Source organism: Macrobrachium nipponense, chromosome 4, assembly GCF_015104395.2.
Source record: "Macrobrachium nipponense isolate FS-2020 chromosome 4, ASM1510439v2, whole genome shotgun sequence".
NCBI classification, from domain to species: Eukaryota; Metazoa; Arthropoda; class Malacostraca; order Decapoda; family Palaemonidae; genus Macrobrachium; species Macrobrachium nipponense.
In genome coordinates, this window is record NC_061100.1 from 22271515 (window position 1) to 22296661 (window position 25147).

At 38.6% G+C, this 25147-nt stretch overlaps 1 protein-coding gene across 4 annotated transcripts in view; it reads left to right on the forward strand.

Annotated features, from left to right (window-relative positions):
* The window catches only part of LOC135210770 (phospholipase DDHD1-like), a 108720-nt gene that overhangs the window by 55722 nt on the left and 27851 nt on the right, over positions 1-25147 (forward strand). Inside the window, exons 9-12 of one of the 4 annotated variants that reach the window (XM_064243622.1) lie at positions 9988-10190; positions 10429-10536; positions 10944-11164; positions 17788-18187. In XM_064243622.1, the coding sequence (XP_064099692.1) occupies positions 9988-10190; positions 10429-10536; positions 10944-11122 (490 nt within the window). In that variant the 3' untranslated portion in view covers positions 11123-11164; positions 17788-18187. The other 3 variants (XM_064243620.1, XM_064243621.1, XR_010313574.1) reach the window with 3 other exon arrangements.

Genomic DNA, 25147 nt, shown 5'->3' on the forward strand with positions numbered 1-25147 from the left:
AGGCGCAAGGCGCCTGAAGAGCCTGAAGCGGCTGAAAGAAAATGTAAAACTCCTGGAGAGCCTGGAGCGTCTGAAAGGAGAAGTAGAGCGCCTGGAGAGCCTGAGGCGCCTGAAACAAGGCGCAAAGCGCCTGAATGGAGGCGCAAGGCGCCTGGAAAGCCTGAGGATCCTGAAACAAGACGCAAAGCGCCTAGAACGCCTGAAATAAGAAACAAAGCGCCTGGAGTGCCTGAGGCGCCTGAAGCCAGGCATAAAGCGCCTGAAGAGCCTAAGCCTGTTTCCTAATATCGAGCGCCTGACATCCATCATATGACAGGTAGGCGCAAGGATTTATGCAATCCAGGATATGATTCGGACGAGTTATCGGAATTTGAAGCGGACTTGGAGGCTCCTCTGTGGGATTTTTCTCAAGATCAATTTTCCCCTGACAGGGTCTCTAGGTGTCGCACAGGCGATCGTAGCCCCTGTCGGGAAGGAATTGATCATGGGAAAAGGGAAAGACATTTAAGGACTTCTCCTGGTAAGGACGAAAGGTGTCGCACAGGCGACCGTCGTCCTTGTCAGGAAGGCCTTAGTGTAAAAGAACAACATCGGCCTTCTCCTGGCAGGGACTCAAGGTGCCGCACAGGCGGCCGTAGCCCTTGTCAGGTTGCAGTCGGTGTTGCTACAAGCCCTTTACATTCCCGAGAGAGGAGTCCTCCGGTCGCACACTCATCTCCAAATAGAACTCAACCAGAATTGGAAGATGTCTCGGACTCTGAAGAAAACAAGGGGGCAGGTCTTACAGATTATAAGACATTAACAGCCCTCTTGTTAAAAGAATTTGGAGAGTCTCTGAGTCCTGCTGCCCCTCCTTCTCCTCGGTCTTTATTTTCGAGTACGAAGGCTGCAAAGTCTTTCTCTTTCTTGAAGATGCAACCGACCATATCAATGAAGAGGGCTTTGCAGTCGGTCGGAAATTGGCTTAAAACCAAGGAGGAGGCGGGAAAGACTGTGTTTACCTGTCCCCCTTCCAGGCTATCAGGAAGGAGAGGGATTTGGTATAGCACAGGAGAATCTACGGGACTTTCTCTTCCCTCATCTGCTGAAGCGGTCTTCTCGACCTTGGTGGATTCGGCAAGGAGACATGCACTTCCATCGGCCAAAACAAGCTGGACAATGTCAGAAATGGACCATCTCCTCAAGGGAATATTCCATGTCTTGGAAGTTTTTAACTTCCTAGATTGGTCCCTTGGGGCTTTGGCCAAGAAGACGCAAGACCCTCAGTTTTTGGAACCAGAAGTCTTGCATAGTGTTTTGGCATGTATGGATAAAGCAGTGCAGGATGGATCGGCTGAAGTGGCATCCCTGTTCGGGACAGGAGTATTGAAGAAGAGGTCTGTCTTTGGTTTATTTCTTACCAAAGCAGTCTCTCCAGTACAGAGGGCTGGTACACTCTGCCAAGAAGCCTAGACCAGCTGCTTCTGTCTCGAAGAGGGAGCCAAGACCTGCCCAACAGCCCTTTCGAGGTAGAACTTTTAGCCGAGCCCCAAGGAAGAGAGGAGGAGAGAAAAGAGGAAGATCTTCCATCAGAGTTCCGAGGAAGAACGCTAAATGAGGTTCCAGTCCTCCAAACATCAGTAGGGGCCAGGCTTCTGAAATTCTCAGAAGCATGGGCTTCAAGGAAAGCAGATTCTTGGTCCCTACAAGTTCTAAGGAAAGGATACCTCATCCCCTTCAAAAACAGACCTCCATTGACGATGACACCGAGGGAGCTGTCAGCGAGATACTAAGACCCTGTAAAGAGAGAGACCCTTCTTGGGTTGGTTCAGCAAATGTTGGAGAAGGAGGCCATCGAGATAGTATAGGATTCGCACTCCCGGGGTTTTTACAATCGCCTATTTTTGGTGCCGAAAGCCTCGGGGGGGTGGAGGCCGGTCCTGGACGTGAGTGCATTGAATCGCTTCGTGGAGAAGACAAAGTTCTCCATGGAGACATCCAATTCGGTTCTCTCTGCTCTCCGTCCAGGAGATTGGATGGTCTCCCTCGACCTACAAGATGCGTACTTTCACGTCCCCCTGCATCATTCGTCGAAGAAATATCTTCGGTTCATGGTACAGGGAAGGATTTATCAGTTCAGGGCTTTGTGTTTCGGCCTCTCGACGGCTCCTCAGGTGTTTACAGCGTTGATGAGGAATGTAGCAAGATGGCTGCATCTAGAGGGGGTGAGGTTATCTCTTTACTTAGATGACTGGCTTATAAGAGCACACACAAAACAAAAGTGCTTGGAGGACTTAGAGATAACTCTTCAATTGATCAGATCTCTCGGATTGCTCGTAAACCTCGAGAAATCTCACAAGATCCCCAGTCAGACTATCGTCTATCTGGGGATTCGGATGGATTCTCGGGGTTTTCGAGCGTATCCATCCCAGGAAAGAATTTCGAAAGGGTTGGAAAAAATCTCGGTCTTCCTAGAGAAGGAACGAAGCTCAACGAGGGAATGGCTCAGTCTTCTGGGCACCCTTTCCTCGCTGGAGCAGTTCATCTCTCTAGGGAGGCTGAACATGAGACCCTTGCAGTTCCATCTAAGAAGGAGTTGGAACAGAAGAAAGGGAGATCTTTTGGATACCTTTCCCATAGGAGAGAGTATCAAAAACCACTTACGATGGTGGTTAGAACCGCTGAGAAGGAACGAAGGAGTGTCCTTGTCTCTTCAGAACCCTCCCCTAGTGTTGTTCTCAGACGCTTCGGACACGGGGTGGGGAGCAACACTAGGGACGAAGGAGGTGTCAGGCAGTTGGACAGAAGAACAGAAGGCCTGGCACATAAATGCAAAGGAACTCTTAGCAGTACACTTGGCACTGCAATTTTTCGAGAACGAAGTCAGAGGCGTGGTGGTCCAAGTCAACTCGGACAACACCACGGCTCTGGCATATATAAAAAAACAAGGGGGGACACACTCTTTCTCCCTTTACCAACTAGCAAGGGATCTGTTGATCTGGACGGAAGAAAGAGGGATACGACTCCTGACGAGGTTCGTTCAAGGAGGAAAGAACATAAGAGTGGACAGATTAAGCAGAAAGAACCAGGTCCTTCCAACAGAATGGACCCTTCATTCGCAAGTCTGCCAGCAACTATGGTCTCTTTGGGGGAAGCCTCAAGTAGACCTATTTGCAACATTCCTATCCAGAAGGATGGAGAACTTTTGTTCGTTAGGGGACGATCCCAGAGCCCTATCCATAGATGCCATGCTCATGGATTGGAGGGGCATAGACGCTTATGTGTTTCCCCCATTCAAGATGCTGGGGGAAGTAATGAGAAAGTTCGTATCCTTGGAAGGAATGAGGATGACATTGATCGCTCCTTATTGGCCTGCAAGAGAATGGTTCACAGAGGTACAGGAATGGATAGTGGACTTCCCCAGATCTCTTCCCGAAAGGACAGATCTGCTCAAACAACCCCACTTCGAGAGGTACCACAAGAATATCCACGCTCTCGCTCTGACTGCCTTTCGACTATCGAAAGATTGGTCAGAGCGAGAGGCTTTTCTCGCAAAGCGGCAAAAGCAATTGCTGGAGCAAGAAGGTCCTCAACCATGCGGATATACCAATCGAAGTGGGAAGTTTTCCGTAGATGGTGTAAGGCGAAGAAGCTGTCCTCCTCCGATACCTCTGTGACCGAAATCGCTGATTTTCTTTTGTTTTTACGAGAAGAATCTCATCTGGCAGTGTCAACCATTAAAGGTTATAGGAGCTTGTTATCAGCTGTGTTCAGGAATAGGGGCCTGAACATAGAGAATGACAAAGATCTGCATGACTTAATTAGATCATTTGAAACTACAAAATTAAGAACTTCTCTCACCCCTAGTTGGAATCTGGATGTGGTTCTCAAATATCTTATGTCTGAGAGATTCGAACCTCCCGATAAAGCTACTTTCCGGGACTTAACTAGAAAATGTATTTTCATACAATGAACTTACCTGTCAGATATATACTTAGCTAAGACTCCGTCGTCCCTAAGTATATATCTGCCAGGTAAGTATGTATGAAACTTTATTGTATTATAACAATATCATTTTCTTAATAGCTCTCGCCACTGCGAAAAGAGTGAGTGAGCTGCAAGCGCTTGACTCGAGAGTGGGTTTTAAGAAGGATTCGGCTGTATTGTCCTTTAAGCCTTTATTTTTAGCTAAAAATGAAAACCCCTCAAGACCTTGGCCTAGGACTTTCGAAGTAAAAGGGCTTTCTCAATTAGTTGGGAATGAAATGGAAAGAACATTATGCCCTGTGAGAACTTTGAAGTTTTACCTGCAGAAGAAGAAGCAGTTGCAGGGTTGCAATCAAAGTTTATGGTGTGCGGTTAAAGACCCTAAAAGAGCGATGTCAAAAAATGCCTTAGCATTTTTTGTTAGAAACATTATAACTGAAGCCCACATGAGTTGTGATAGTGAAGCATATAAGACCTTAAGGGTAAAAGCACACGAAGTACGTGCAGTCGCTACATCATTGTCGTTCAACAAGAACATGTCAATGAAGAACATCTTAGCGGCCACGTATTGGAGATGTAACTCAGTGTTCGCCTCACATTACTTGAAAGATGTGAGGGTAACATATGAGAGATGCTTCTCTCTAGGACCTTATGTATCAGCGGATACAGTGCTGGGGAAAGGAGAGAAGACTGATCCTTAATATTAATTTTTGTCCTTGTATTTTATATAGTGTGATTTTAAAATTAGTTGGTGTTAAGTTTTTAGGTTGTTTGAAAGGTGTTTGGGGATAACGCCTTTCAATCATATATACTAATCCACGGTTGGGATCGGGTGATCGGGATCAGTATTTTACTCCTTTATATGCCAAGAGGCATAGGTATATTGTCATGTAAGTGAATAAGACTCCAGTGACAATTGCCATTAGGTTCTGTTGAGTAAGTGGATAAGACCCCATTGACAGTCCTTTCAAGAGTTCTCAGCCATAGGGCACACCCTCGCTGAAGCTTTTGAGGCGAAGCAGACTTCTAAGCACAAGCTATGAAATCTTCCGCCTAAACAGGTAGGAACTAGGGTATTGTTAATTAACTTGTATTACCTACAACATATGTTGTTTACCTATCAGGTCAGTAATTAGCTGTCTCTTGCCCTCCGCCAAAGGTGCCAATCAGCTAAGTATATATCTGACAGGGAAGTTGAATGTATGAAAATGATATTGTTATTGTACAATAAAGTTTCATACATACTTACCTGGCAGATATATACTTAGCTAAAGACTCCGTCGTCCCAGACAGAAATTCAAATTTCGCGGCACACACTACAGGTAGGTCAGGTGATCCCGCCGCCTGCCACTGGGTGGCAGGAATAGGAACTATTACCATTTTGAGCCAGATTTTCTCTTCCACCTGTCTCCTGAGGGGAGGCTGGGTGGGCCATACAATCGTATATATCTGCCAGGTAAGTATGTATGAAACTTTATTGTACAATAACAATATAATTTTTCAAGATCTGTGGCAAGGGCGATCACCACTGCAAGGAGACCTTCCTCTCTTGCAGTGTACCAATCCAAGTGGGCTGTTTTCAGAAGTTGGTGCAGGAAGAAGGGCATTTCCTCCACCTCAACCTCTGTGAGCCAGATAGCGGACTTCCTTCTTTACTTGAGAGAGGAAATTAAATTAGCAGTGCCTACGATAAAGGGCTACAGGAGTGTGCTTTCCGTAGTCTTTAGGCATAGATTGCTGGATTTGGCCAATAACAGAGACCTTCATGATCTCCTCAGGTCTTTTGAGACTTTGAAGGTTCCTCAACCAAAAGTACCATCTTGGAACTTAGACTTAGTTCTTAAGTTCCTTATGTCCAGCCAATTTGAACTGCTTCACTCACCTTCGCTTAGAAACCTGACGAGAAAACCCCTTTTCCTAACTGCTCTGGCGATGGCGAAGAGTTAGCGAGATCCAGGCTATAAGCAAGCATATTGGGTTTAAGGATCACGATGCTGTATGTTCTTTGAGCCCTACGTTCTTGGCAAAGAACGAAAACCCTTCCAACCCTTGGCCAAAGACATTTGAAATCAAGGGTTTGACAGAAATCATGGGACGTGAACCAGAGAGAGTCCTGTGCTCTGTCAGGGCTCTCAAATTCTATTTAGAAAAGACTAAGGACTGCAGAGGCCCTTCTGGTAACTTGTGGTGCTCTGTCAAGAAGCCAGATCTTCCCATGTCAAAGAACGCGCTTACGTTCTTCTTGAGGAACACTATTAAGGAAGCTCATGCCACATGCAGTGATAGTGATATGAAGCTTTTAAAAGTGAACGCCCACGAGGTGAGGATCGCGACCTCGGTAGCTTTTCACAAAAATATGGCACTTAGTGACATTTTGAGTGCCACATACTGGCGAAGCAATTCGGTGTTCGCTTCACACTACCTGCAGGAGGTGAAAGCAACATACGAACATTGCTACTCGCTGGGACCATACGTTGCTGCAGACACTGTTTTGGGGGCAGGAGGTAGCACTCATCCTATCCTTTAGTGGTTAGGTGAGTTTTTTAATATTGTGTGTTTTTTGGTTGTGGGGTCGACCGCCTGAGGCGGATCTCCCTTCCTTTAGTCTAGTATAGTGGGACTTTCCTTTGGTAGACTAGGCCAGGTGGTGTTTTTATTACTTCGTTGCCCTCATGGTATGGTCAATGGTCTAGTCACATCGTGGTCTCGCCCCCGTTGACAGATCATCTAGAGCGCACCAGCTATATAGGTCTCTATCTCGCTGGCAACTCTAGTAAAGCAGAAGCAGACTTGGGTGACAGTAACCACGAAGTCAGCTATGCTAACAGGTGAGGAACCAAGATATCAATTATCTGCATGTATATGTTTCCTAAAAATTCTATTCTGTCTCTTCCCACCACCAAAGGTGGGATTAAGCTATATATATATATGACAGGTAAGTTTCGTGAACAAAATGATATTGTTATGATACAATAAAGTTTGTTCATACTTACCTGGCAGATATATATATTTTAAGTACCCACCCACCTCCCCTCAGGAGACAGTGGAAATAAAAAATATGAATAGAAAATGGGAATGGTTCCTGTTACCCGCCTCCCAGCGGTGGGAATGGGTACTAACCACCTGACTCCCACTGCGTGTGTCGAAAGTTTTTCAAATTCTGTCGGACTTCGGAAAATACAGCTATATATATATATCTGCCAGGTAAGTATGAACAAACTTTATTGTATCTTAACAATATCATTTTGGATTGCACCTGTACTTAGTGCTGAGATATGAATAAATAAATTCAAACATTACAGTATATCACACACACACTACTAAAATATATGTTTTCAGATCTACAGAGATGATGTAGTTTTACCTTTGAAAGGGTCATGTTCTTATGTTTAGATTTCTTCAACTTTTTGGGTTCTTTATCTTTACAACAAAATTGCTTTTTGCAGTAGTTTCTGTTATGTATAATTTAGACCATCACTGAGAAATAGACTGGTTAGTCTTCTTTCAGAAGTAAATAATTCTCTAATAGTGAATTCATACCACCACAAGAGATGGCAATGTAAGAGAGGGCTGGAACACAGTCCCAACCCTAGGGACTTTACAGTAGCCCCTCTCAGGCTATATTCTGGGTCCTTGGTTACATATCAGATTATGTCACTTACCATAAAGGCTGACCTGTGAACCATCGATGAACTCTGCAGCCTTAAACACAATTTGTTGTTTGAGTCCCTTGCAAAAAGGCTGTTCCATTTCTCCTAATAGTTAGGTAGATATTCTGTCTTCTATGAAATGCTGAGATCCAGCTTAAGCTTTTTCTTGTCAGTTTGAGCAGTTCCTCTTCTAATTTTCAGTAGAAATGCAAATCAATACCTTCTTGGAAGTGGATACAACTCCAGGTGCTGATGTCACAGGGATTACTAGTACAGTATAGAATTATTGATCTTATGTTGGATTTATGAATTATTTGTGTACGTACACTTTAGTCCAATTTTTTTACCTCTGCTGTTCAACCAAAGTCCCATTGCATTTGTAACTCATAGGCTTCTCCCAGTGATTAGTTTTTTCAATTTGTTCTTTATAGATCCCAGCAACTGCAGGTATTGAAGCAAAGTTGCCTTTTTCAATTTTCAAGCCTCTTGGAAAATCAAGGTTCATTTTCACATAACTACCAGTGTTAGTTATTATCCATTTTCTCAGTGGAACCTCTGTTCTGTGTACAGCACAGAATGTAGATAAATATACTACTTCCTCAGTGCATTGTGTAACATAAGTAAAATAGTTGGGCTTTGTATCCCTTTATTCAGTATATTATTCAGTATATTAATTTTGTTCATTTTGATCCCAATATTCACTTCTGTTAAAGTACAGTAATGTTTTAGATTTTTTATTTTAGCCTACCAGCAGGTAAAGCTCATACAGTACAAAATTGTTTTGGAAAATTAACAGGCCAGCACTGAAAGGGGTTGGTTAAACTCTTACTAATAATTGAAATATATTGTAATTACAGAAACTTTTACATTTTTTCAGAACTTTTTTTTTTTTATTCCAGTAATTTTTGTTCCTGTGTATTTGAAATGTGAAGTGCACTGTGCAGTATATTATTATGTATTCTTTGAATTAAACTTGAATCATTTTGAGTGCGTCATTGGCATATTTTTAAGCTCGCTGGCTTGGTTAAGCTGTGAATTGTTATCAATCAGGCCTCTGTTTTCAGCGTAAAGGTAATATGTGTACATTCTTTACTGATATAGATGGTACTTTACTTACTTACTTACTTTATCTTCCCGCCACTGGCCAGTGGCATAAGGCTGATACAGTTCCTCTCCATCTCTCTCTATCCCGAGCCATTTCCCTTGCTTCCTCTAAGTTTTGGATTTCATCCTCAAGATCCCTGACAATTATGTCTATCCACCTCATTCTTGGTCTACCCAGCGGTCTTCTTCCTATTTGTACTGCTCTCAGTGCTCTCTTGGGGTCTCTATTCCCATCCATCCTCTCAACATGTCCAAACCATTTCAGCCTTCCCCTCTTCAACCTGGTACTGACTGGCCTTTGCCTCAATCTCACCCTGATGTCTTCATTTCTAACATAATCATCCCATTTAATGCCAAGTATCCTTCTCAGCAGCGTCATCTCAAAAGCATCCAACCTTTTCTCCTCTGTTCTGGTCAGTGCCCAGGTGGACAAGCCATACATCAGGATTGGTAGTACTACTGCATTGAATATTCTCATCTTAGTTCTCAAGCTGATTTCATGCCTTGACCAAATGTTTTTTCTCAGAACCTCAAAAGCTCTTGCTGCTCCAAGTTTTCTTCTTTGTATATCTTCAATTTGCCTCCCGTCTGCTGTTACCACACTTCCCAAGGAAACAAACTTCTCAACTTGCTTGAGTTCCTGTCGTCTGATTGTCATATCCTCCATGTGCACCCAATCATCATCCTTACTCACAACCATGATCTCGCTCTTCTTTGTGCTGATGTTCAAGCCAAAAAACTGTGTCTCTGTCTCCATCCTCATTACCATACCTACCAGCACCAGCCACGTATCAGCAACCAACGCAATATCATCAGCAAAGTCCAAATCCATAAAAACTTCTCCACCAATACTAGCCCCTCTGTTTTCATTCTCCATCACTCTTCTCATTATATGGTCAATATATACATTAAACAAGGTGGGTGACATAACACATCCCTGTCTTAGCCCACTTCCAACTGGGAACCAGTCACTTTGCTGTCCTACACAGCCGCAGACTCCTTGGTACCAGTTCTTTAGTATCCTTATCACTTTCAGTGGTATACCATAGTGTTCTGCCACTCTCCACATTCCATCTCTCCATACTGAATCATATGCTTTCTCCAAGTCTATAAAAGCACAGAATATTGGCTTTGCATACTCCCATCTCTTCTCAATTATCTGTCTTAAGGTGATGGTAGCCAATGGCAAAATTTTAAATAGTGTGCTTAATTATGAATATCATTGTAAACAAAGCAGTGAATTTAAAATACTCTTGTTTTTTTCTAGGATTGAGCCACTTCTTTGTCCACAGTACTTCAATATTGCACCACTTCTTGTCCACTCTTACAATGCAACTGAAAAAGTTCCCTATCATGAAATGCCTCTTGAACCCCTAATTGTTCCTAGAGAAAAGGATGGAGAGAAGGGCAAACCAGATTCAGAAAGTAATACTCCTGTCTCATCTGTTCCCAGTACACCTGTAAAAGGTGGTGAGTAGTTTTTTTGGTTGTAGCTGTAGACTTGAATTATATATAAAATATTCCTGTTGAAATTTTTTTGTTTTAAGATTGCATTTAAGGTTTTTTTTTATATTAAAAAGTCTTTCACATTGTGCTCAGTCCAGCCTTATGAGAGCTCAATATTTTCACACAGTGGTCAGGTCAGATTACTTGATAATTCCACCCGGAACTTATTTCAAGATTTTTAAAAATTTATCTTCTTCAGTAGGGGCTTCAAGTACTACTTGGAGTTGGTGGGGCTTGATGAAAGGAAGCAAAAGACCAGATGCAGGTTTTGCTACTCAGGATCCCAGTTCAGCATTGCAAGATAAAGGAGGTATGCTTTGCATTACTTCAGATCATTAACTAATGATTAGACTCCATAATTTGTGTCAAGTCATTATTTCAGGATTAATGGACTCATGGTCCTTGTAATTGACTGTGTAACCTAATTTTATTATCAAAAGTGTAATCATCATCAAGTGTTACTGAAGGCGGTGTGGCTTTGGTTAATACAATATATGAAAGATCATCATCACCATCAGTTATTGAAGGCATTCAGACTTAAATTAGTAAGTACATGGACATGAATAAACATGATAAAGTATAATTCATTTTCCATGGGCATGGAATTTGATGTTTTGTTATCCAGCACTATTAAGATTATAAAAACTTTATACTGGTGCTTCGTATTAGATTTTAATTCTTGAACTTTTTAGTTTACTACACTAATATTTTTTTCAGGTTTGGCAGAACGAACTGACTTTGTTTTGCGGGAAGGCAGCATGGAAAGTAGCTATATCTCTGCTGTTACCTCGCACACTGCATACTGGACAAATTATGATGTCTCACATTTCATACTAAGCATTTTGTACCCAGAAGTACAGCCTACATCGGGGAAACCAGATATTTTAAAGCCATAAGTTGACTAGGCTGTGAAGAACTTTGAATGGTTGTGAGTTAATGTAAGTATTTTTATCTGCACAGTAGTAGTAATGGAAACTTAGAAAACAACCATATTTTGTCCTTTTTTTGAAAGAGTATTCATACTATTACAATAGGATTTTAGTCAAAACAAGGTGCAAAGAATATACTACATTTTAAGCAGCCTTCTTAAAAATTGTGGAGAAAAAAAGTGTAGCTGAAGCCTCTTAAGTCATTCTCAGAATATTTTTTTTTACCTTAACTGCATTAAAATTTAAGTCTTGCAAAAGAGGAAGTAGTACAGACACTATCCTCCTTACGACCATTCAAGTTATGAACATTCAGAGTTACGAAGAAGCAAGATCTTAAATTTTGTTCACAGCACTCCCCTTGCCCACTCAAAAGTTCAAATTTTGAACTGTGCACCTATTCTGCTTAGCTACAAATTTTACGTATGGTACTTACCAAGCAATTGTATATAGCTGCTAGCTTCCTACCACAGAAGTCAAAGTTCAGATTTTCCGGTGGCGCCACCATTGCTAGTGTAGGTGAACAGGACCCACCCACTATTGGGAACGATGGGTACAAAACTACTGAGAACTACAATTCGTTTTCTGCCGGCTCCCATGTAACATCAGTAGTTTTTTGTCAGTCATCTGTGTCTTTTTTTGATATTTCCAGACTTTTGTTGCCATATTCTATCAATTTTGTGGTGGTTTTACTTAATTAGCAATTGGACTGCAGCTCATTAAATATTAGATACTGTGTTGAGGGGTGTAAGACAAGGTTAACAAAACTTTCTTATGACTCACATACCAATTGTGTCAAGTGTAGTGGACTGGAGTGTTTGAAAAAGCTAACATGTCCAGAATGTAAGGGTTGGGAAGATAGTAAATGGAAAGCTTTAAAGTCACATCTTGATCAGTTTAAGGGGACCGCCTCTTTTTTTGGGGGGAGGGTATCGAAATATTGCCTGGAGTAATTATGTTTTGCTACCCATTTATAAGTCACCTAATGGAAAGTTACTACAAAAAGTTTCATAAATTTCTATCCGTTCGTTTTTTTATATTAATTTTTTTCCCGATTTTTAGATGCATTGCTTTAAAACCCTAAGGCTTCCCTAGTTATAACTAAATTTTAATAACTAAAGCAATTAATACTCACAAAGAGTTGCTCTATCCAATGAATTGAGAAAGATTAAAAAGAAAAATAAATCAAATAAAAAAATTCATTGATATAAAAAAGAATTATTTTTACACATGCAACTTTCCCGGCAGATATATACTTAGCTAATGTCTCTGACGTCAGCTAAGTATATATCTGCCAGGTAAGTATGTGTAAAACTTTATTGTATCTTAACAATTTCATTTTTTTTATTTAATTACTTAATTCAAAAATTCATGAAAAATAGAAATTGGAATAATTTGAAAATTCTTCCAATTCTTTAGATGTAGAATTTATCAAGGATTTCAATGGTATTTGAATTTTGAAAATAGGACAACAAATAAAAAACCTTAGGGTTTTAAAGCGATCCATATACTGAAAAACATAGTTTTGAGATATTGCGTGTTAAAGTTTGCGTAATGAAATTCTCAGTGAAAACCGCATAGGCATCAATATAAAAATTTACTTAAGCTTGATTTTCTTATTCTAACAGCATACTTCTATGGTATCTGGTCCCCCCACTATAAAAAGTGATATTAAACCCCCCAAGGGGGTGGGTATCATGAGGTACGACCCCACTCATTGTTGCCAGCTAGGCCTGGGAGGTGATGAATGCACATGCTTCATCTTTGTGTTCTTTCTTGTTATCTTTCTAAGTCCTTTTTTCAACCTTTCTCTAGCTAATGTACGCTTTCTTGACTGCTTCTTCCTTGGCATTTTGATGAATAAACAAGAAAAAACGACTTAGATATAAAGAGTACTTGACAACTCCGGCTCAGAGGTGAACGGTGTGGTTACATCAGAGGTATGCGGGTTACTGATGTGTTTGTGCAGCTGCTCCTCTTGCCTCTCCGCTTCAGAAAGCGTAGGATGGGAAAAATGTCGTACAACAAATATGATTACCTATGGAAAATTTATGTAAAACGCAACGGAACGAAAGGATATCAAAACACAGTATTTTTTGTGATATTTTCATTGCAGATACATGCACAAAAAATCATTTTTGACCCACTTACAGGTTAGCTAGAGCACTAATATTTTACGTCTGGCTGTGGCACACATTAATGTTACCAGAAATTAGTAAAACTCGATTTCGCCCACCGACCTCAAAGTTGTCGTATTTCAGGCCTCCCAACTGAGGCGGTTCCCTTAATAGAGATTAGAAAAGAAAGGCAGCTCTTAGAGCTGAAAGTGTGGCTTCTGTAGAGGCTTCTCCTAAAGTAGCAGAAGAGGTAATAGTTTCTTCTCAGCCTCCTATCACATCCCCAATCCTTAGCCCTCCTACTCCTTTACCTCAAACTCCGATACCAGTCTCCCATGCTTTTAATCCTGACACCGTAGCCAGTCGTGAGTCAGAGTTTGACAAGAAATTTGAATTTCTTGCTAATGCAGTAACTGAATTAGGTAACTCTTGTATGTCTTTTGTAGAGAGATCGTCTCTCAGTGCTCCGAGTGCCGGTGCTGTGCCTAGTGATAGTGAGATTCTTTCCAAGGAGTTGGCTGTAGGTCCTGCTGGTGCTCCTAGATGAAGATCCCTGTCCCCCACACTGGGGAGGAGACATACCAGAGGTCCTAGGGAGGCTGTTGGAATTTGCCCACGAGCAGTTGCCCCCCCCCCCCCCCCCCCCCCCCCCCCCCCCCCCCCCCCCCCCCCCCCCCCCCCCCTCGAGTGTTGAGTGAACCCAGGCATTGACAGAGCACCACTGGAAAGGCATCTTTTTTGGTGCTAACACTCTGTCGTCAGACTCGGTGGACTCCCCTCCAGACAGGAAGCATCATCGGCGACACACTTCAGTCTCCCGACCTTTGAAGAGACACCAACCAGAGGCAGCAATCCCCTGCAGCATTCTCTTACCAGGCAAGGTACAATGCTTGCAACTGTTCATTTTGAGTAATTACATTTCTTTGTCTTAATTTAGATTTTGTCCATGATTCCCACATTCTTTAATATGGAATTGGCTAGTATATGTAATTGTTTGGCAAGTCCCATTTGTAAAAATTAAAATGTAAAATAAAATAAGATTTTACATATAGTACTTATCAAGCAATTACATAATCAGAGCCCTTCCCTCCTCCCCACAGATGGACATGGCGGCGCAAACAAATTGTAGCACTCTGCAGTTTTGTACCTCTCGTTCCCGAAAGTGGGCAGGTACTGTTCACCTACATTTGTGATGTTGGTGCCGCCGCAAAATTTGAATTTTTAACTGCCCTGGTGGGAAGCTAGCAGCCATATTTAATTGCTTGGTGAGTACTTATATGTAAAATCTTATTTTGTTATAAAAGTATCATATTTTGCTGCTATTCATGCTGTACAGCACCATATTCCATGCCAATCCGCCACCCCAGACTCTAGGACTTATGCTATTGGTAAGATGTAATCTGTTATGCTCCGAGCTATTCGTGTGATCTTATCAAGCCCATCCTTTTCCTATCATGGCTAATGGCAAGTGTAAGGCCAGTAAAGATAGTGGCAGTAGTGAAAAGCAGCAAGATATCTCATTGGAAACTAAGGTGGCGATTATAGAGCTATTAGGTAGTGGTGAAAAAATGGAGGTGGCACGCCAGTTTACAGTGGACCCCCAGTATTTGCATTCTTGAGATTCGCAGACTCACTTATTCGGGGATTTCTCTTTGGATCATATCTACCCATTATTTGTGGGAAATTCGCCTATTTGCTGTATTTTTCATTGAGAAATACTATATTCACACAAATTACTGTATTTTCATGTCATTTTCGTGACTTAATGCAATTTTGTGATAAAACTACAGGCAGTCCCCGAGTTATGACAGGGGTTCCGTTCTTGAGACGTGTTGTAACCCGTAACCTGAAAATTATCGTAAGCCGGAACATCGTCAAAAATCCTAAGAAAACCTTACTTTAAATGCTTTGGGAGCATTCAAAACTGTGTAAACTGCAATCTTATAGCATTTTCATCAAAAAAGCCTTCAAATATTGATTATTTTGTATTTTTGGTGTCATATTTCTTCTGCCAGATGAGCGTTGTGGGTGTCGTAACCCTGGAAATGATTTTTTATTAATATAATTGAAAAGCGCCTTAACCTCGGAACGTCGCAAGCCAAACCCGTCGTAACCCGGGGACTGCCCGTATTATAATATTCAGTTGTAAGCATTTTGAGAGGGTTTTTCTCGAGTTTGAACTATCAAAATAAGCAGTTATTAGTGTTTTTAGAGGGGTTGTAAGTATTCACGGATTCTAGCTATTCGTGCGGGCAGTCTGGTACATCCCCAGCGAATATGGGGTTTTCACTGTAATATAAATCGTCCAAGTGTTACACAAACTTTAAGAACAAAGAGTGAATTATGGAAAATGTAAAAAATGCAGTGCCTGTGCAGTCAACAATTATAAGCAAGAGAATGGGGAGGCTGGTAGAAGAAATGGACAAACTTTTGGGTAACTGGATGGAACATCAGAGACACAATTCTGCAATGCTTAGCCTTGTGCTTATGCAGGAAAAGGCTTTTAGACTTTTTGATGACTTGAAGGCTAAGGCTAGCGTAAGCGCTGAAGATGAAACATTTGCTGCAAGTCATGAATGGTTTCATTGTGTCAAAAAAAGTGCTAACTTTCATCATGTGTCCATTAGTTGTGAGGTAGTGAGTACTGACTAAAGCAGCAGTCAAAAAATTTCCTGAGATGTTCAAGAAAATCATTATTAAGGAATGTTATGACCCTCGGCAAGTATTTAATATTGATGAGACAGGACTCTTATGGGAAAAAATGCCAGATAAAATATAATACGTCAGCTGTGAAGAAAATACGATGAAAGGACATAAGGCAGTGAAGGATAGGCTACGCATTGAGAGACTTCAATAGTGTACTGTACTGCGAATCTACAGGCACTCAAAAACATCACAAAAAGCTCCCAGCCCAAAATCTGGATGTCCAAGAACTTTGTTCCCGAAGTCAGGCTGTACTGCTGCGAGAATGGGATTCTTTTCAAGCTTCTCTTAATTTTGGATAGTGTCCCTGGGCACCCACTGCACTTAGAAGATTTCCATTCGGATGTAAAAATTGTTTATTTAACTCCTAACTCAACTTCACTCCTTCAGCTGATGGACCAAGGGATTACGTATAGCCAATTTCAAGAAATATTACACTCGGCGCACTTAAGGCAAACACTGAGGGAAGTGAATGACCCTTGTGTGACCTTAAGTGACTTTTGGAAGGGATACAGCATTTATAATTGCATCAAGAATATTGATGTCGCATGGCATGAAATACGCGAGATCAACATGAATGGAACCTTGAGGGCTTTATGTCCACAGTTTGTCAATGATGTCAAAGCAAAGGATTTACAGTTGATCCCTGCTATTTGCAGACTCAATATTCACAAATTACTCTATTTTCATATAATTTTCATGACTAAATGCACTTTCAGTGATAAAACTGTTAAAAAATTAGGGTATAAGCATTTTTAGTTTTTTTTTTTTTTTTTTTTTTTTTTTTTTTTTTTTTTTTTTTTTTTTTTTTAACTATCAATATAGGCAGTTCTAAGCATTTTTAGATTGGATTTAATTATTTGCAGATTTTAGCTATACATGGGGCTGTCTGGTACCCATCCCTCATGAATATGGGGTGTCTACTGTAACAGGAAGAGGAGTCAAATGGAATTTTTAACAATCTCATTGACATATATATGTAAGTGAAAACCTACAGCTTGACTTGAGGGAAGAGTACTTGAAAGGGTTGTATGAGTCTCAGAGGAGTTAAGGAATGAAGATTTAATGGAACTGGAAGAAATCCAAAGAACAGAAGAACATGAGGAAGAACAAGAAAAACCTCTCCCCCAAAGAATTTTGGAACGAAATTGATGTCTGAGGGGTTTTCTATTATAGAGAGATGGTATCCAATGTTATCATCACATATACGATGAAAAGAAAAGAAAAATGGTGCAAACTTCCTTAGACCAACTCTTTAAACCAGTGCCTTCAACCTCAAGAGCCTGCCCACTTCCATTTACTGCTTCCTCCTTGGATGAAGAAAAACAACTGTACTATCATCACAATTTATTTAAGTTTTATGTATTATTTTTATTAATAAAGAACTCTATAGAATACAATACGTACTGACTCTACAGTGTCCTGAGTTTTAGGATGAAAAAAACATATAGAACTGTATTCTTTATATCCTATTGTACATAAATAGACATGACGACCAACTGACGAACAATTCATGTTACGAACGGCTGTTTAGAACTTAACACGTTCGTGTGTAGGGTAGTGTGTGTAACCATTTCGGATACAAATCAAGTTGAGTCATTCAAGTTGTTTTAAATTACATTCTGTATTAAGTCATTACTTTCTAGTGGAGAATAATATTTAACCCATTTATAGCATTTACCATAGCTTGCTTGCTTTTTTGATAAGTACTTATTGCCACTGTTAAAGTGTTCATAATTTTGTAATGCGTTGTTTAATAGCATTTTCAGATTTAAAGCAAATTTGTGTTAAGAATAAAATATTCTTTTTTTTCAGTTAAGATCATTGGTAATGAAGTTTCTGGCAAATGCACCACATGCTGAAATTGCCAGACAGTCACATTCTTTTCTTGGAATCTCGTCGTAAAAATGTGATTTCACTACTGTGTGGGTAGTGAAATAACTTTGGTTCGAAAATTTTAAATCTTGAAGAAAGTATTCATATTACAAGGCAGCATATTTTTTCAGGTCAGAGTAACATGTAAGCTAAGCAATTTACACATTTCTGTATTTTACCTTACTGTAGGCATATGCAATGAACTTAAAAATGTTAGCACCAAATGAACATTGGAATTTTAACTTCTGTATTACTAAATAAAAGCTTAGTCATAACTTAATGGAAGATGATGATTAAAATTATTATTATTATTATTATTATTATTATTATTATTATTATTATTATTATTATTATTATTATTATATTATTATTATTATTATTATTATTATTATTATTATTATTTAATTACTGCAATCTCATTTTAAGTGTCATTATGAAGTAAAAGTGCAAGCTGAATATAATTTATTTTTGTTTTTATTGATTACAGGAAAAGTATTACTTTAGGAAACAAACCCCTAACTTAATAAGATTTATATTTTTTATTTTTCATAAGTAGTCATGAAAAACTAGGTAGAAAAACTGGATTGAACAGGGTAAGTACTGGAGACATCTTGTGATCTATATGGACTGATACTACAGTAGTACATTGAAAAATGAGGATTTGATGCTAGGATAGTTTTAAGTCAAGAGAACCAGTTAGCTGATGTTTTGCCGCATGGTTCTTAACACTGAACATTACCACCAATAACTAACAATTCTGATTTGGCAGTAGTAGGCGTACATCGATAACACTTTAAATCTTCCTTGCATTGTTCATGTTTCCTAGATTGGGTCATTTGCCTTGGAGGAGCTATGCAAGATGTTTTACATATGTATGATGATACATGTGCTCTTACCTAAATATTATACTAGTAGGTTTTTGTTTGTGAACAGTTTTGCATTTCTTATGCACAAATGTTTCATTTGTGGAATTTCTAGTCATTTATTTTATATCATGTATTTTACATTACATAATGTGATTCTCACACTAGTCAATAGCCTTAACTAACTTTTTATTACTGTATAAATATGCAACACAGGAAACAGATATGGGAAGAAGTTAATAACTTTGTCATAGATCAGTGTGTTGTTATCATGATTTATGAGAAAACAGTGTTTTGCCGTGGTTAAAAATTAACTTGGAGATGAGTCGTAAAAGTAACAAAATTATTCTTTGTCATACAGCAAACCTATTATTTTTCTAAAGTATAGTTCATGCCTCCATGTGAATCCTAGACACTTGAATTCTGCTAAAGGAGAAAAAGTAATTTTGCTGTAGTTAGGTTAGCACGTGTGCATCTGATCCCTCCTGGTTCCAGTGGCTAGTTGTAATTTTTGTGTGTGTTGGCTGCTTGGTTTGCAGTTGACGAGCTTTCAAGAATTTTATCTTTATGATTGCTCTGTGCCATTGGTTAGCTATAACCCAGCCAGATATGTAATCTTGTGGCCATTTCAAGAGATTGGCAGAAAGATCTCCATTGGTGGTAGCAGTACCACCATATCCCCAAATAGGGTTCCTACACTGACTATAAATTTTGGTTTATGGATGCTTCTAACCAGGAATGAGGTGTCCATCTCTTGGGTTAGTAGGTTTTAATGATGTGGATGTCGCAAGACAGAGAGCACTACATCAACCACCTTGAAGTGAAGGGGGTTTTTCAGGGTATGCAAGCATATTCCCTTCTGATTTTGAGCAGAGTTTCATCTTCATTTTTGAGAAACGAAAAAATTTTCCTGTGCATATTATTTGCAAGGTGTTTTCATGACAATGCAAAATTCTCTAGCTTTCAGTGGTTAAAGAATTTTGTGTTTTTATAACAATAATAAGTAAAATTTTAATAGAAAATTGGTCTTTTTGTCTCATGCATTTGTTAGATTATGATCTTTGTATGATATTTCTGACAATGCTGATTTGGTGGCATACCTCAAGAGTTAACTCTTCCAGTCTGACATTTTTGCACTGCCTAATTTTTAATTTTTAACTACCTCTTCATATTACTGGTATCATTAGACCATAAATGAACATATATCTTCAGCCTTTGGATATTCAGAAGTTCCTCTTAGTTTGTTTAAACTGGGACACATTTGTCCTTGAAATTGAATTGGGATTATTTTATCCCCATTACCAGTCATACAATTCAACTTTTGCACAGCTAAGTTTCAAACAACCTTTTCATATTAATGGCATCTTTAGACTGTGAAAAAGCACATTTCTTTGCTTTTTTCAGTATCCTTGTGGGACAATTAGCACTCACATAAAAAAAAAATATAATTGCACTAAAAAACAAAGGCTGGGAAAGGACTAACAAACTCGAAAGCAATGTAAGTAAACTCAATTTCAGTATCAAACATCAGCTGATATAGTTTCTGCAGTGTAAATTGCAAAAACAGAAGAAAATATTTATCAGGTAATAGAGCCGGCTTCTTACAACACAGTTGATAATATAAAAATGGCATCTACAAGTGTTCATGGGGGTTAATACGTGTATCATACATCTGGTATTAGAAAAATGTTTAAAGACTAAAAGATCCCACCCATAAATGTTAATGCAGAGAAATCCCAGTTCAGTTTTATGTAAGAATTTTTGGGTTTAAAATCACCCTCGAGGATTGAAAAGGCTAATGGAGGTACTGAATTAGGGAACTTCTCTTCTGGAAGTGGCCATCTTTACTTTGGCAAAGTAGAGCAAAATTCATTTAGCTTCCAGGTTTGTGTACAAAACGTAAATGTAGCCGTTAACTTCATTTTTCTCCTATCAGAATGGGGTGTCTGATACTTGCATGGACACACGAAATATGCTTTTATTTTAATTTTTTCAAAGAATGGGTTTGTATCAGAAAGTTAATTATGCTTTCAAAAGATCACATAATAGTAATACTATGTACTAAAGCCACCCGTTTACAGATTGTTTTAATAGAATTTTGTCTTATCATCAGTGGCCTTTACTTCACATAAGGTAAATTTCTTAGAATATTATAATTACCTTAAGAAGTGATAAAATGCTTTTGTAGAGTGCCCACTGAATAGTGCATTTTGCATAAACTCTTGCAGGAATTGTTTATATATGTTGTATAAATAAGATGATTGTAGAGGCATGAAAAGTAGTTTTTTGTATCATTATGCACTTCATGAACCTAATATGTATGGAATATGTATACTGTACCTTCTCACAGTAATAAATTTGCAGCTGGTTAATTGTTTAAAAGATTTTAGGACAGCATTGAATATCTTTTTGATGTCGTAGTGAAATGCAGTTCACAACATTTTAAAAGCACGAATATCATGCTGTGCAATGTTCAGTCACTTCCAACTTTGTAATGTTGTGGATCTTATCTCCAGCTCTCATCACTTTTTATGGAAACTTGCCCGGCTATTGTATTTTGAGGGCTGGGCATTAAATATTAGTTTTGCCATCTGCACATGAAAATTGTGTTTTATATGTACTACAGGTAGAAACACTGATTTATAAATGTTTCATTACTATTTTATTTGTCAAAGAAGTCTGATAACAGTGGAATTGCAGATTGATATGTAGTAGCTACCAAAGTAGTTAGATGTTATTACAGAATGTATGTATTTTGCGTGCACAGGAGGTTGAGCGAATTATAGTAAAATTTAACTTCTAACACACAGCACTAAAATTTCTTTGAAGCTGATTTGCTTAAAACCTCATAGTAGTTTTCATCTCTTCCATTTTGACATCTTTCTACCCAGCTATTTAGCCTCTCTTATCTTGCTCCTGTTTTACCTCATTTAAAAACAAATCTTTTGTTTCCACACACGTGTGTTAAAAATGTAACTCCATTTCAAGTTACTGTATGCTAGAAAAATAATGATAATTGTCAAGAAATGGAAACTTTTATACAGATTGATATATCAAATTTTCAGAGGGCTGTAAGGCCATCCACAGGAAAGTGAACACATTTTGTGGGCTTTTGGTAGTCTAAAGGTGTTTTAATTTAATTATCTCTTCACTCTTGTCAAATATCTCTTCACTCTTGTCATTTTCTGCAACACATTTAACATCTAATACTTTCAGGATGCTTATATGATATACAGTACTATGTATATTTTATCTCTTTGTGTATCACACTACTAAATGGTTCTCACAGGAGTAGTGTTGGGTTGGGGTTTTGTCTGCTGGCATTTTTTAGTTATGTGTTAAATAATTTATGATTTTCTAAACTCATTCCATTCTTTAAACTCTTAACTTTTTGGTACTCAATACTAACACAATGAATTCATATGAACTAGCACCAGTTTTGACGGTAGTGGGAGATCTTTGTGTGCTACCAGTGTCTGACATTCATTGGTTTCCTTTCTCGTTGGTAGCCATCCTTTGGTAGTTAAGGAAGCTGTTCAGGACCATCATTATTTGTTTTCACTGGTGGCTGAAAAATCAGAAGTCCCTAGGATGTGTTTCTGCTATCAACATCTGACCCTGTTGTGACCTCGTTGCCTTTTCTGTAGACCAGACTCCTGGGCTTCATTAAGGATTTAGAGAATTTCTTTCTTTCACTTAGTAGAGGTATTGGTTCTGTACCTGGCCTTCTTTTGTCTTAGTCTAAGTCAGGTGAAGGTGCATGGAGGAGGTATCATGTTAGGTGAAGAAAAATCAATAAGAGTTACCACCTCTATTTTGTGGATAAGGAAGAACAGGCATTGTACTTTGTGGATAAGGAAGAACAGGCATTGCAAGGGCTTCCAGCAGTGGTGCTTTTGTTGTGCCACTGGTCTTGTGATCATTGAGCTTAGATAGCGTTGGGGTTAGTCGGTGCTTGGATGGATTGTCAGTGGAGGGTGCTTTCTGCTATTGGCACATAGGCTCCTGAGACCATTCTAAAGATCTTTTGTGGAACTAGGATATCTCTGAATGGAGGAATGAGTAGTGGGGAGAGAGGTTGCCAAAACATATGGGTATTCTTAGATACTATTAGGACACAGTCTCCCTTGAACATGTGTGTGGGATTAGCAACCTCAACCTAAATTTCAGTGCTATAAGTCTAGTAGGAGACCTTGGGAATCTGATGACAGCATCAAGGGGTCACAGTGTGGTCAGTCATTGTATCTTATTTCTCTCCACAAAGTATTTCAAATAGTTATTAAATTAGGGATGAAATAGGAGCAAGACTTTGAGTTAAAAATGTTGAGTTTGCTTGGATGAGAACAAGGAACACACAAGAGGGCAAGTACTGCCTACTGCATGGTGCACTGGAGGTGGTTATCCCTTTCATGCAAAAGGTATAATAGTGAAAGTGAGAGAATTGCAGCAAATATTGATTCAAGTGAACCAATTTGCTCCCTTCATATATCATTTGCTAAATCAAATACCAAGGTTGCTGCTAAATTGCAAGTCTTATCTTGTTTCATTCTCAACCTGCTTTTTCATACTGGGGATTGCATTATGCAAAACATAGCAATGTTTAGGACAGTGTCATATTCTTCATTATTCAAATTGTTAAGTCTCTAGAACTGTTTGCTGAAATGTAGAACACAGTCAAAGAATATTATTCAAGTTGAAATGTTTAGGGAAGGGTACTTCCTTATGCCACATGCAAATGCACCAAATTTTCAGGAGACAACCTTATTAATGAAACTTTTTTGAGTCTGGAGATTATCTTAAATGCAGTTCAGTCTCTTCAGTAGACTATATAAAACATAGACTCTTCATAATGAAAAGAATAAACTTGGCTGGATATTATGATGATGTACTCATCCGTATTTTACATTGCTGAATCATACTAAGTTGAATTCTTCTGGTGTGAATTCAAGTCAGTACTTGTAATTTTGACATGCCAATGACTGTGCTTGTTAATTTTTTCCAATATGATTCAATGCCAATGGACAGAACAATCTCCTGTAATGTTTCTGGTCTGTGGTACAAGTAGTAGAGTTGTTGAATTTCTAAGCTTTCTTGTATTGCATATTACTCTTCAGTATAAGACACTGGTTGTTATGGTGTCCTATTCTTTTGTATCATAGTTTCTCAATTTTTATAAGTGCACATGTATGCAACTTAAAAAAACTCATGCACATGCAAAAATGTATACACATTCCTGTATATGCATAAGATTTTCATGTTGCAAAGGCACTGATAGGTTACAGCCTGTTGCCGTGCATGCATTTAAATCTTCACTGGTGTGCAAAGCACTATGCTATATTAATGGTGGTAAAAGTTAAATGAGGCAAAAACTCATTAAATATATAAGTACTGAAATACTGCAATACTTTAACTGTGCTAATTGTGATTCCATGTTTTCTATTTTCATTCTGTTAAATTGGATCTTTTCTGTGGATTTTTGATGTAACCAAAGTCTCTAATTCAGTTTGTACAGTATTATGTATTTCATGAAATTATATAGGTAGTAGGTATTCTATATGTTTTCAAACAAATATAGTTTAGCAGTGCACTAAGTAGTCTTTCAATATGACATATCATTCTGTTAAGCTAGTTGATCTTTTAGTAAGGATATATTTTTGTTAACGGTCAAAATGGACTGAATGGTAGTTTTACCAAGAATACGAAGTGACGATTTCATTTATGCTTCTCTTCTCTTTTCATTGATTTTTCTTTTATTGTATAATATTTATACAATATTTACACAGAAGAAAACTTTTATCTTTTTACTCCTCTGAACCAATGCAGTGTTTGTTATTCATGTGGCATGAATGTTTGAAAATTAATTTTGATGAATCGCAACATAGTAGAAAATGAATAAGCAGTATTTCAGTTCTTAAAGGTGTCCTGCCTCCTGAGTTTTGCCATTACTAGTTCAAGGTATATACATTTTTTTATATCATTACATTCCCAACTTTTCATTAAAGAATTATTTAGTCTTAAGGTATTGTGAATTATGGTGTATATTTACAGAGGATAGTAACATTTATTATGTATTCAGAACATATTTTATTTTTATTTTTGTAGCTGCTTTATATTTCTGTTCCATTTCTTGAGCAATGCAGTTAGTGTCATTGGACACACTATAAACATTTCCTCTGTAGTATAGAGTCATGTAAATGATCTTTAGCCAAAGTGTGATATTATCATTAATATAGGTTTTATCAGTAACAAATAACAAAATGATCATGTTAGACTGAAAATGGTGAGTCTGTAGAAGTTGGGATAGAGAAATCTCAGAATACTTGTATTGTAATTGTTTCATGTCTGTAGACAGTAAACTGTTGATCATATGGGAAAAGTATTTTTAAATGTACTGTGTGCTTACTTTGTTGCCTTAGGGAAATATAATTTTTATTTTT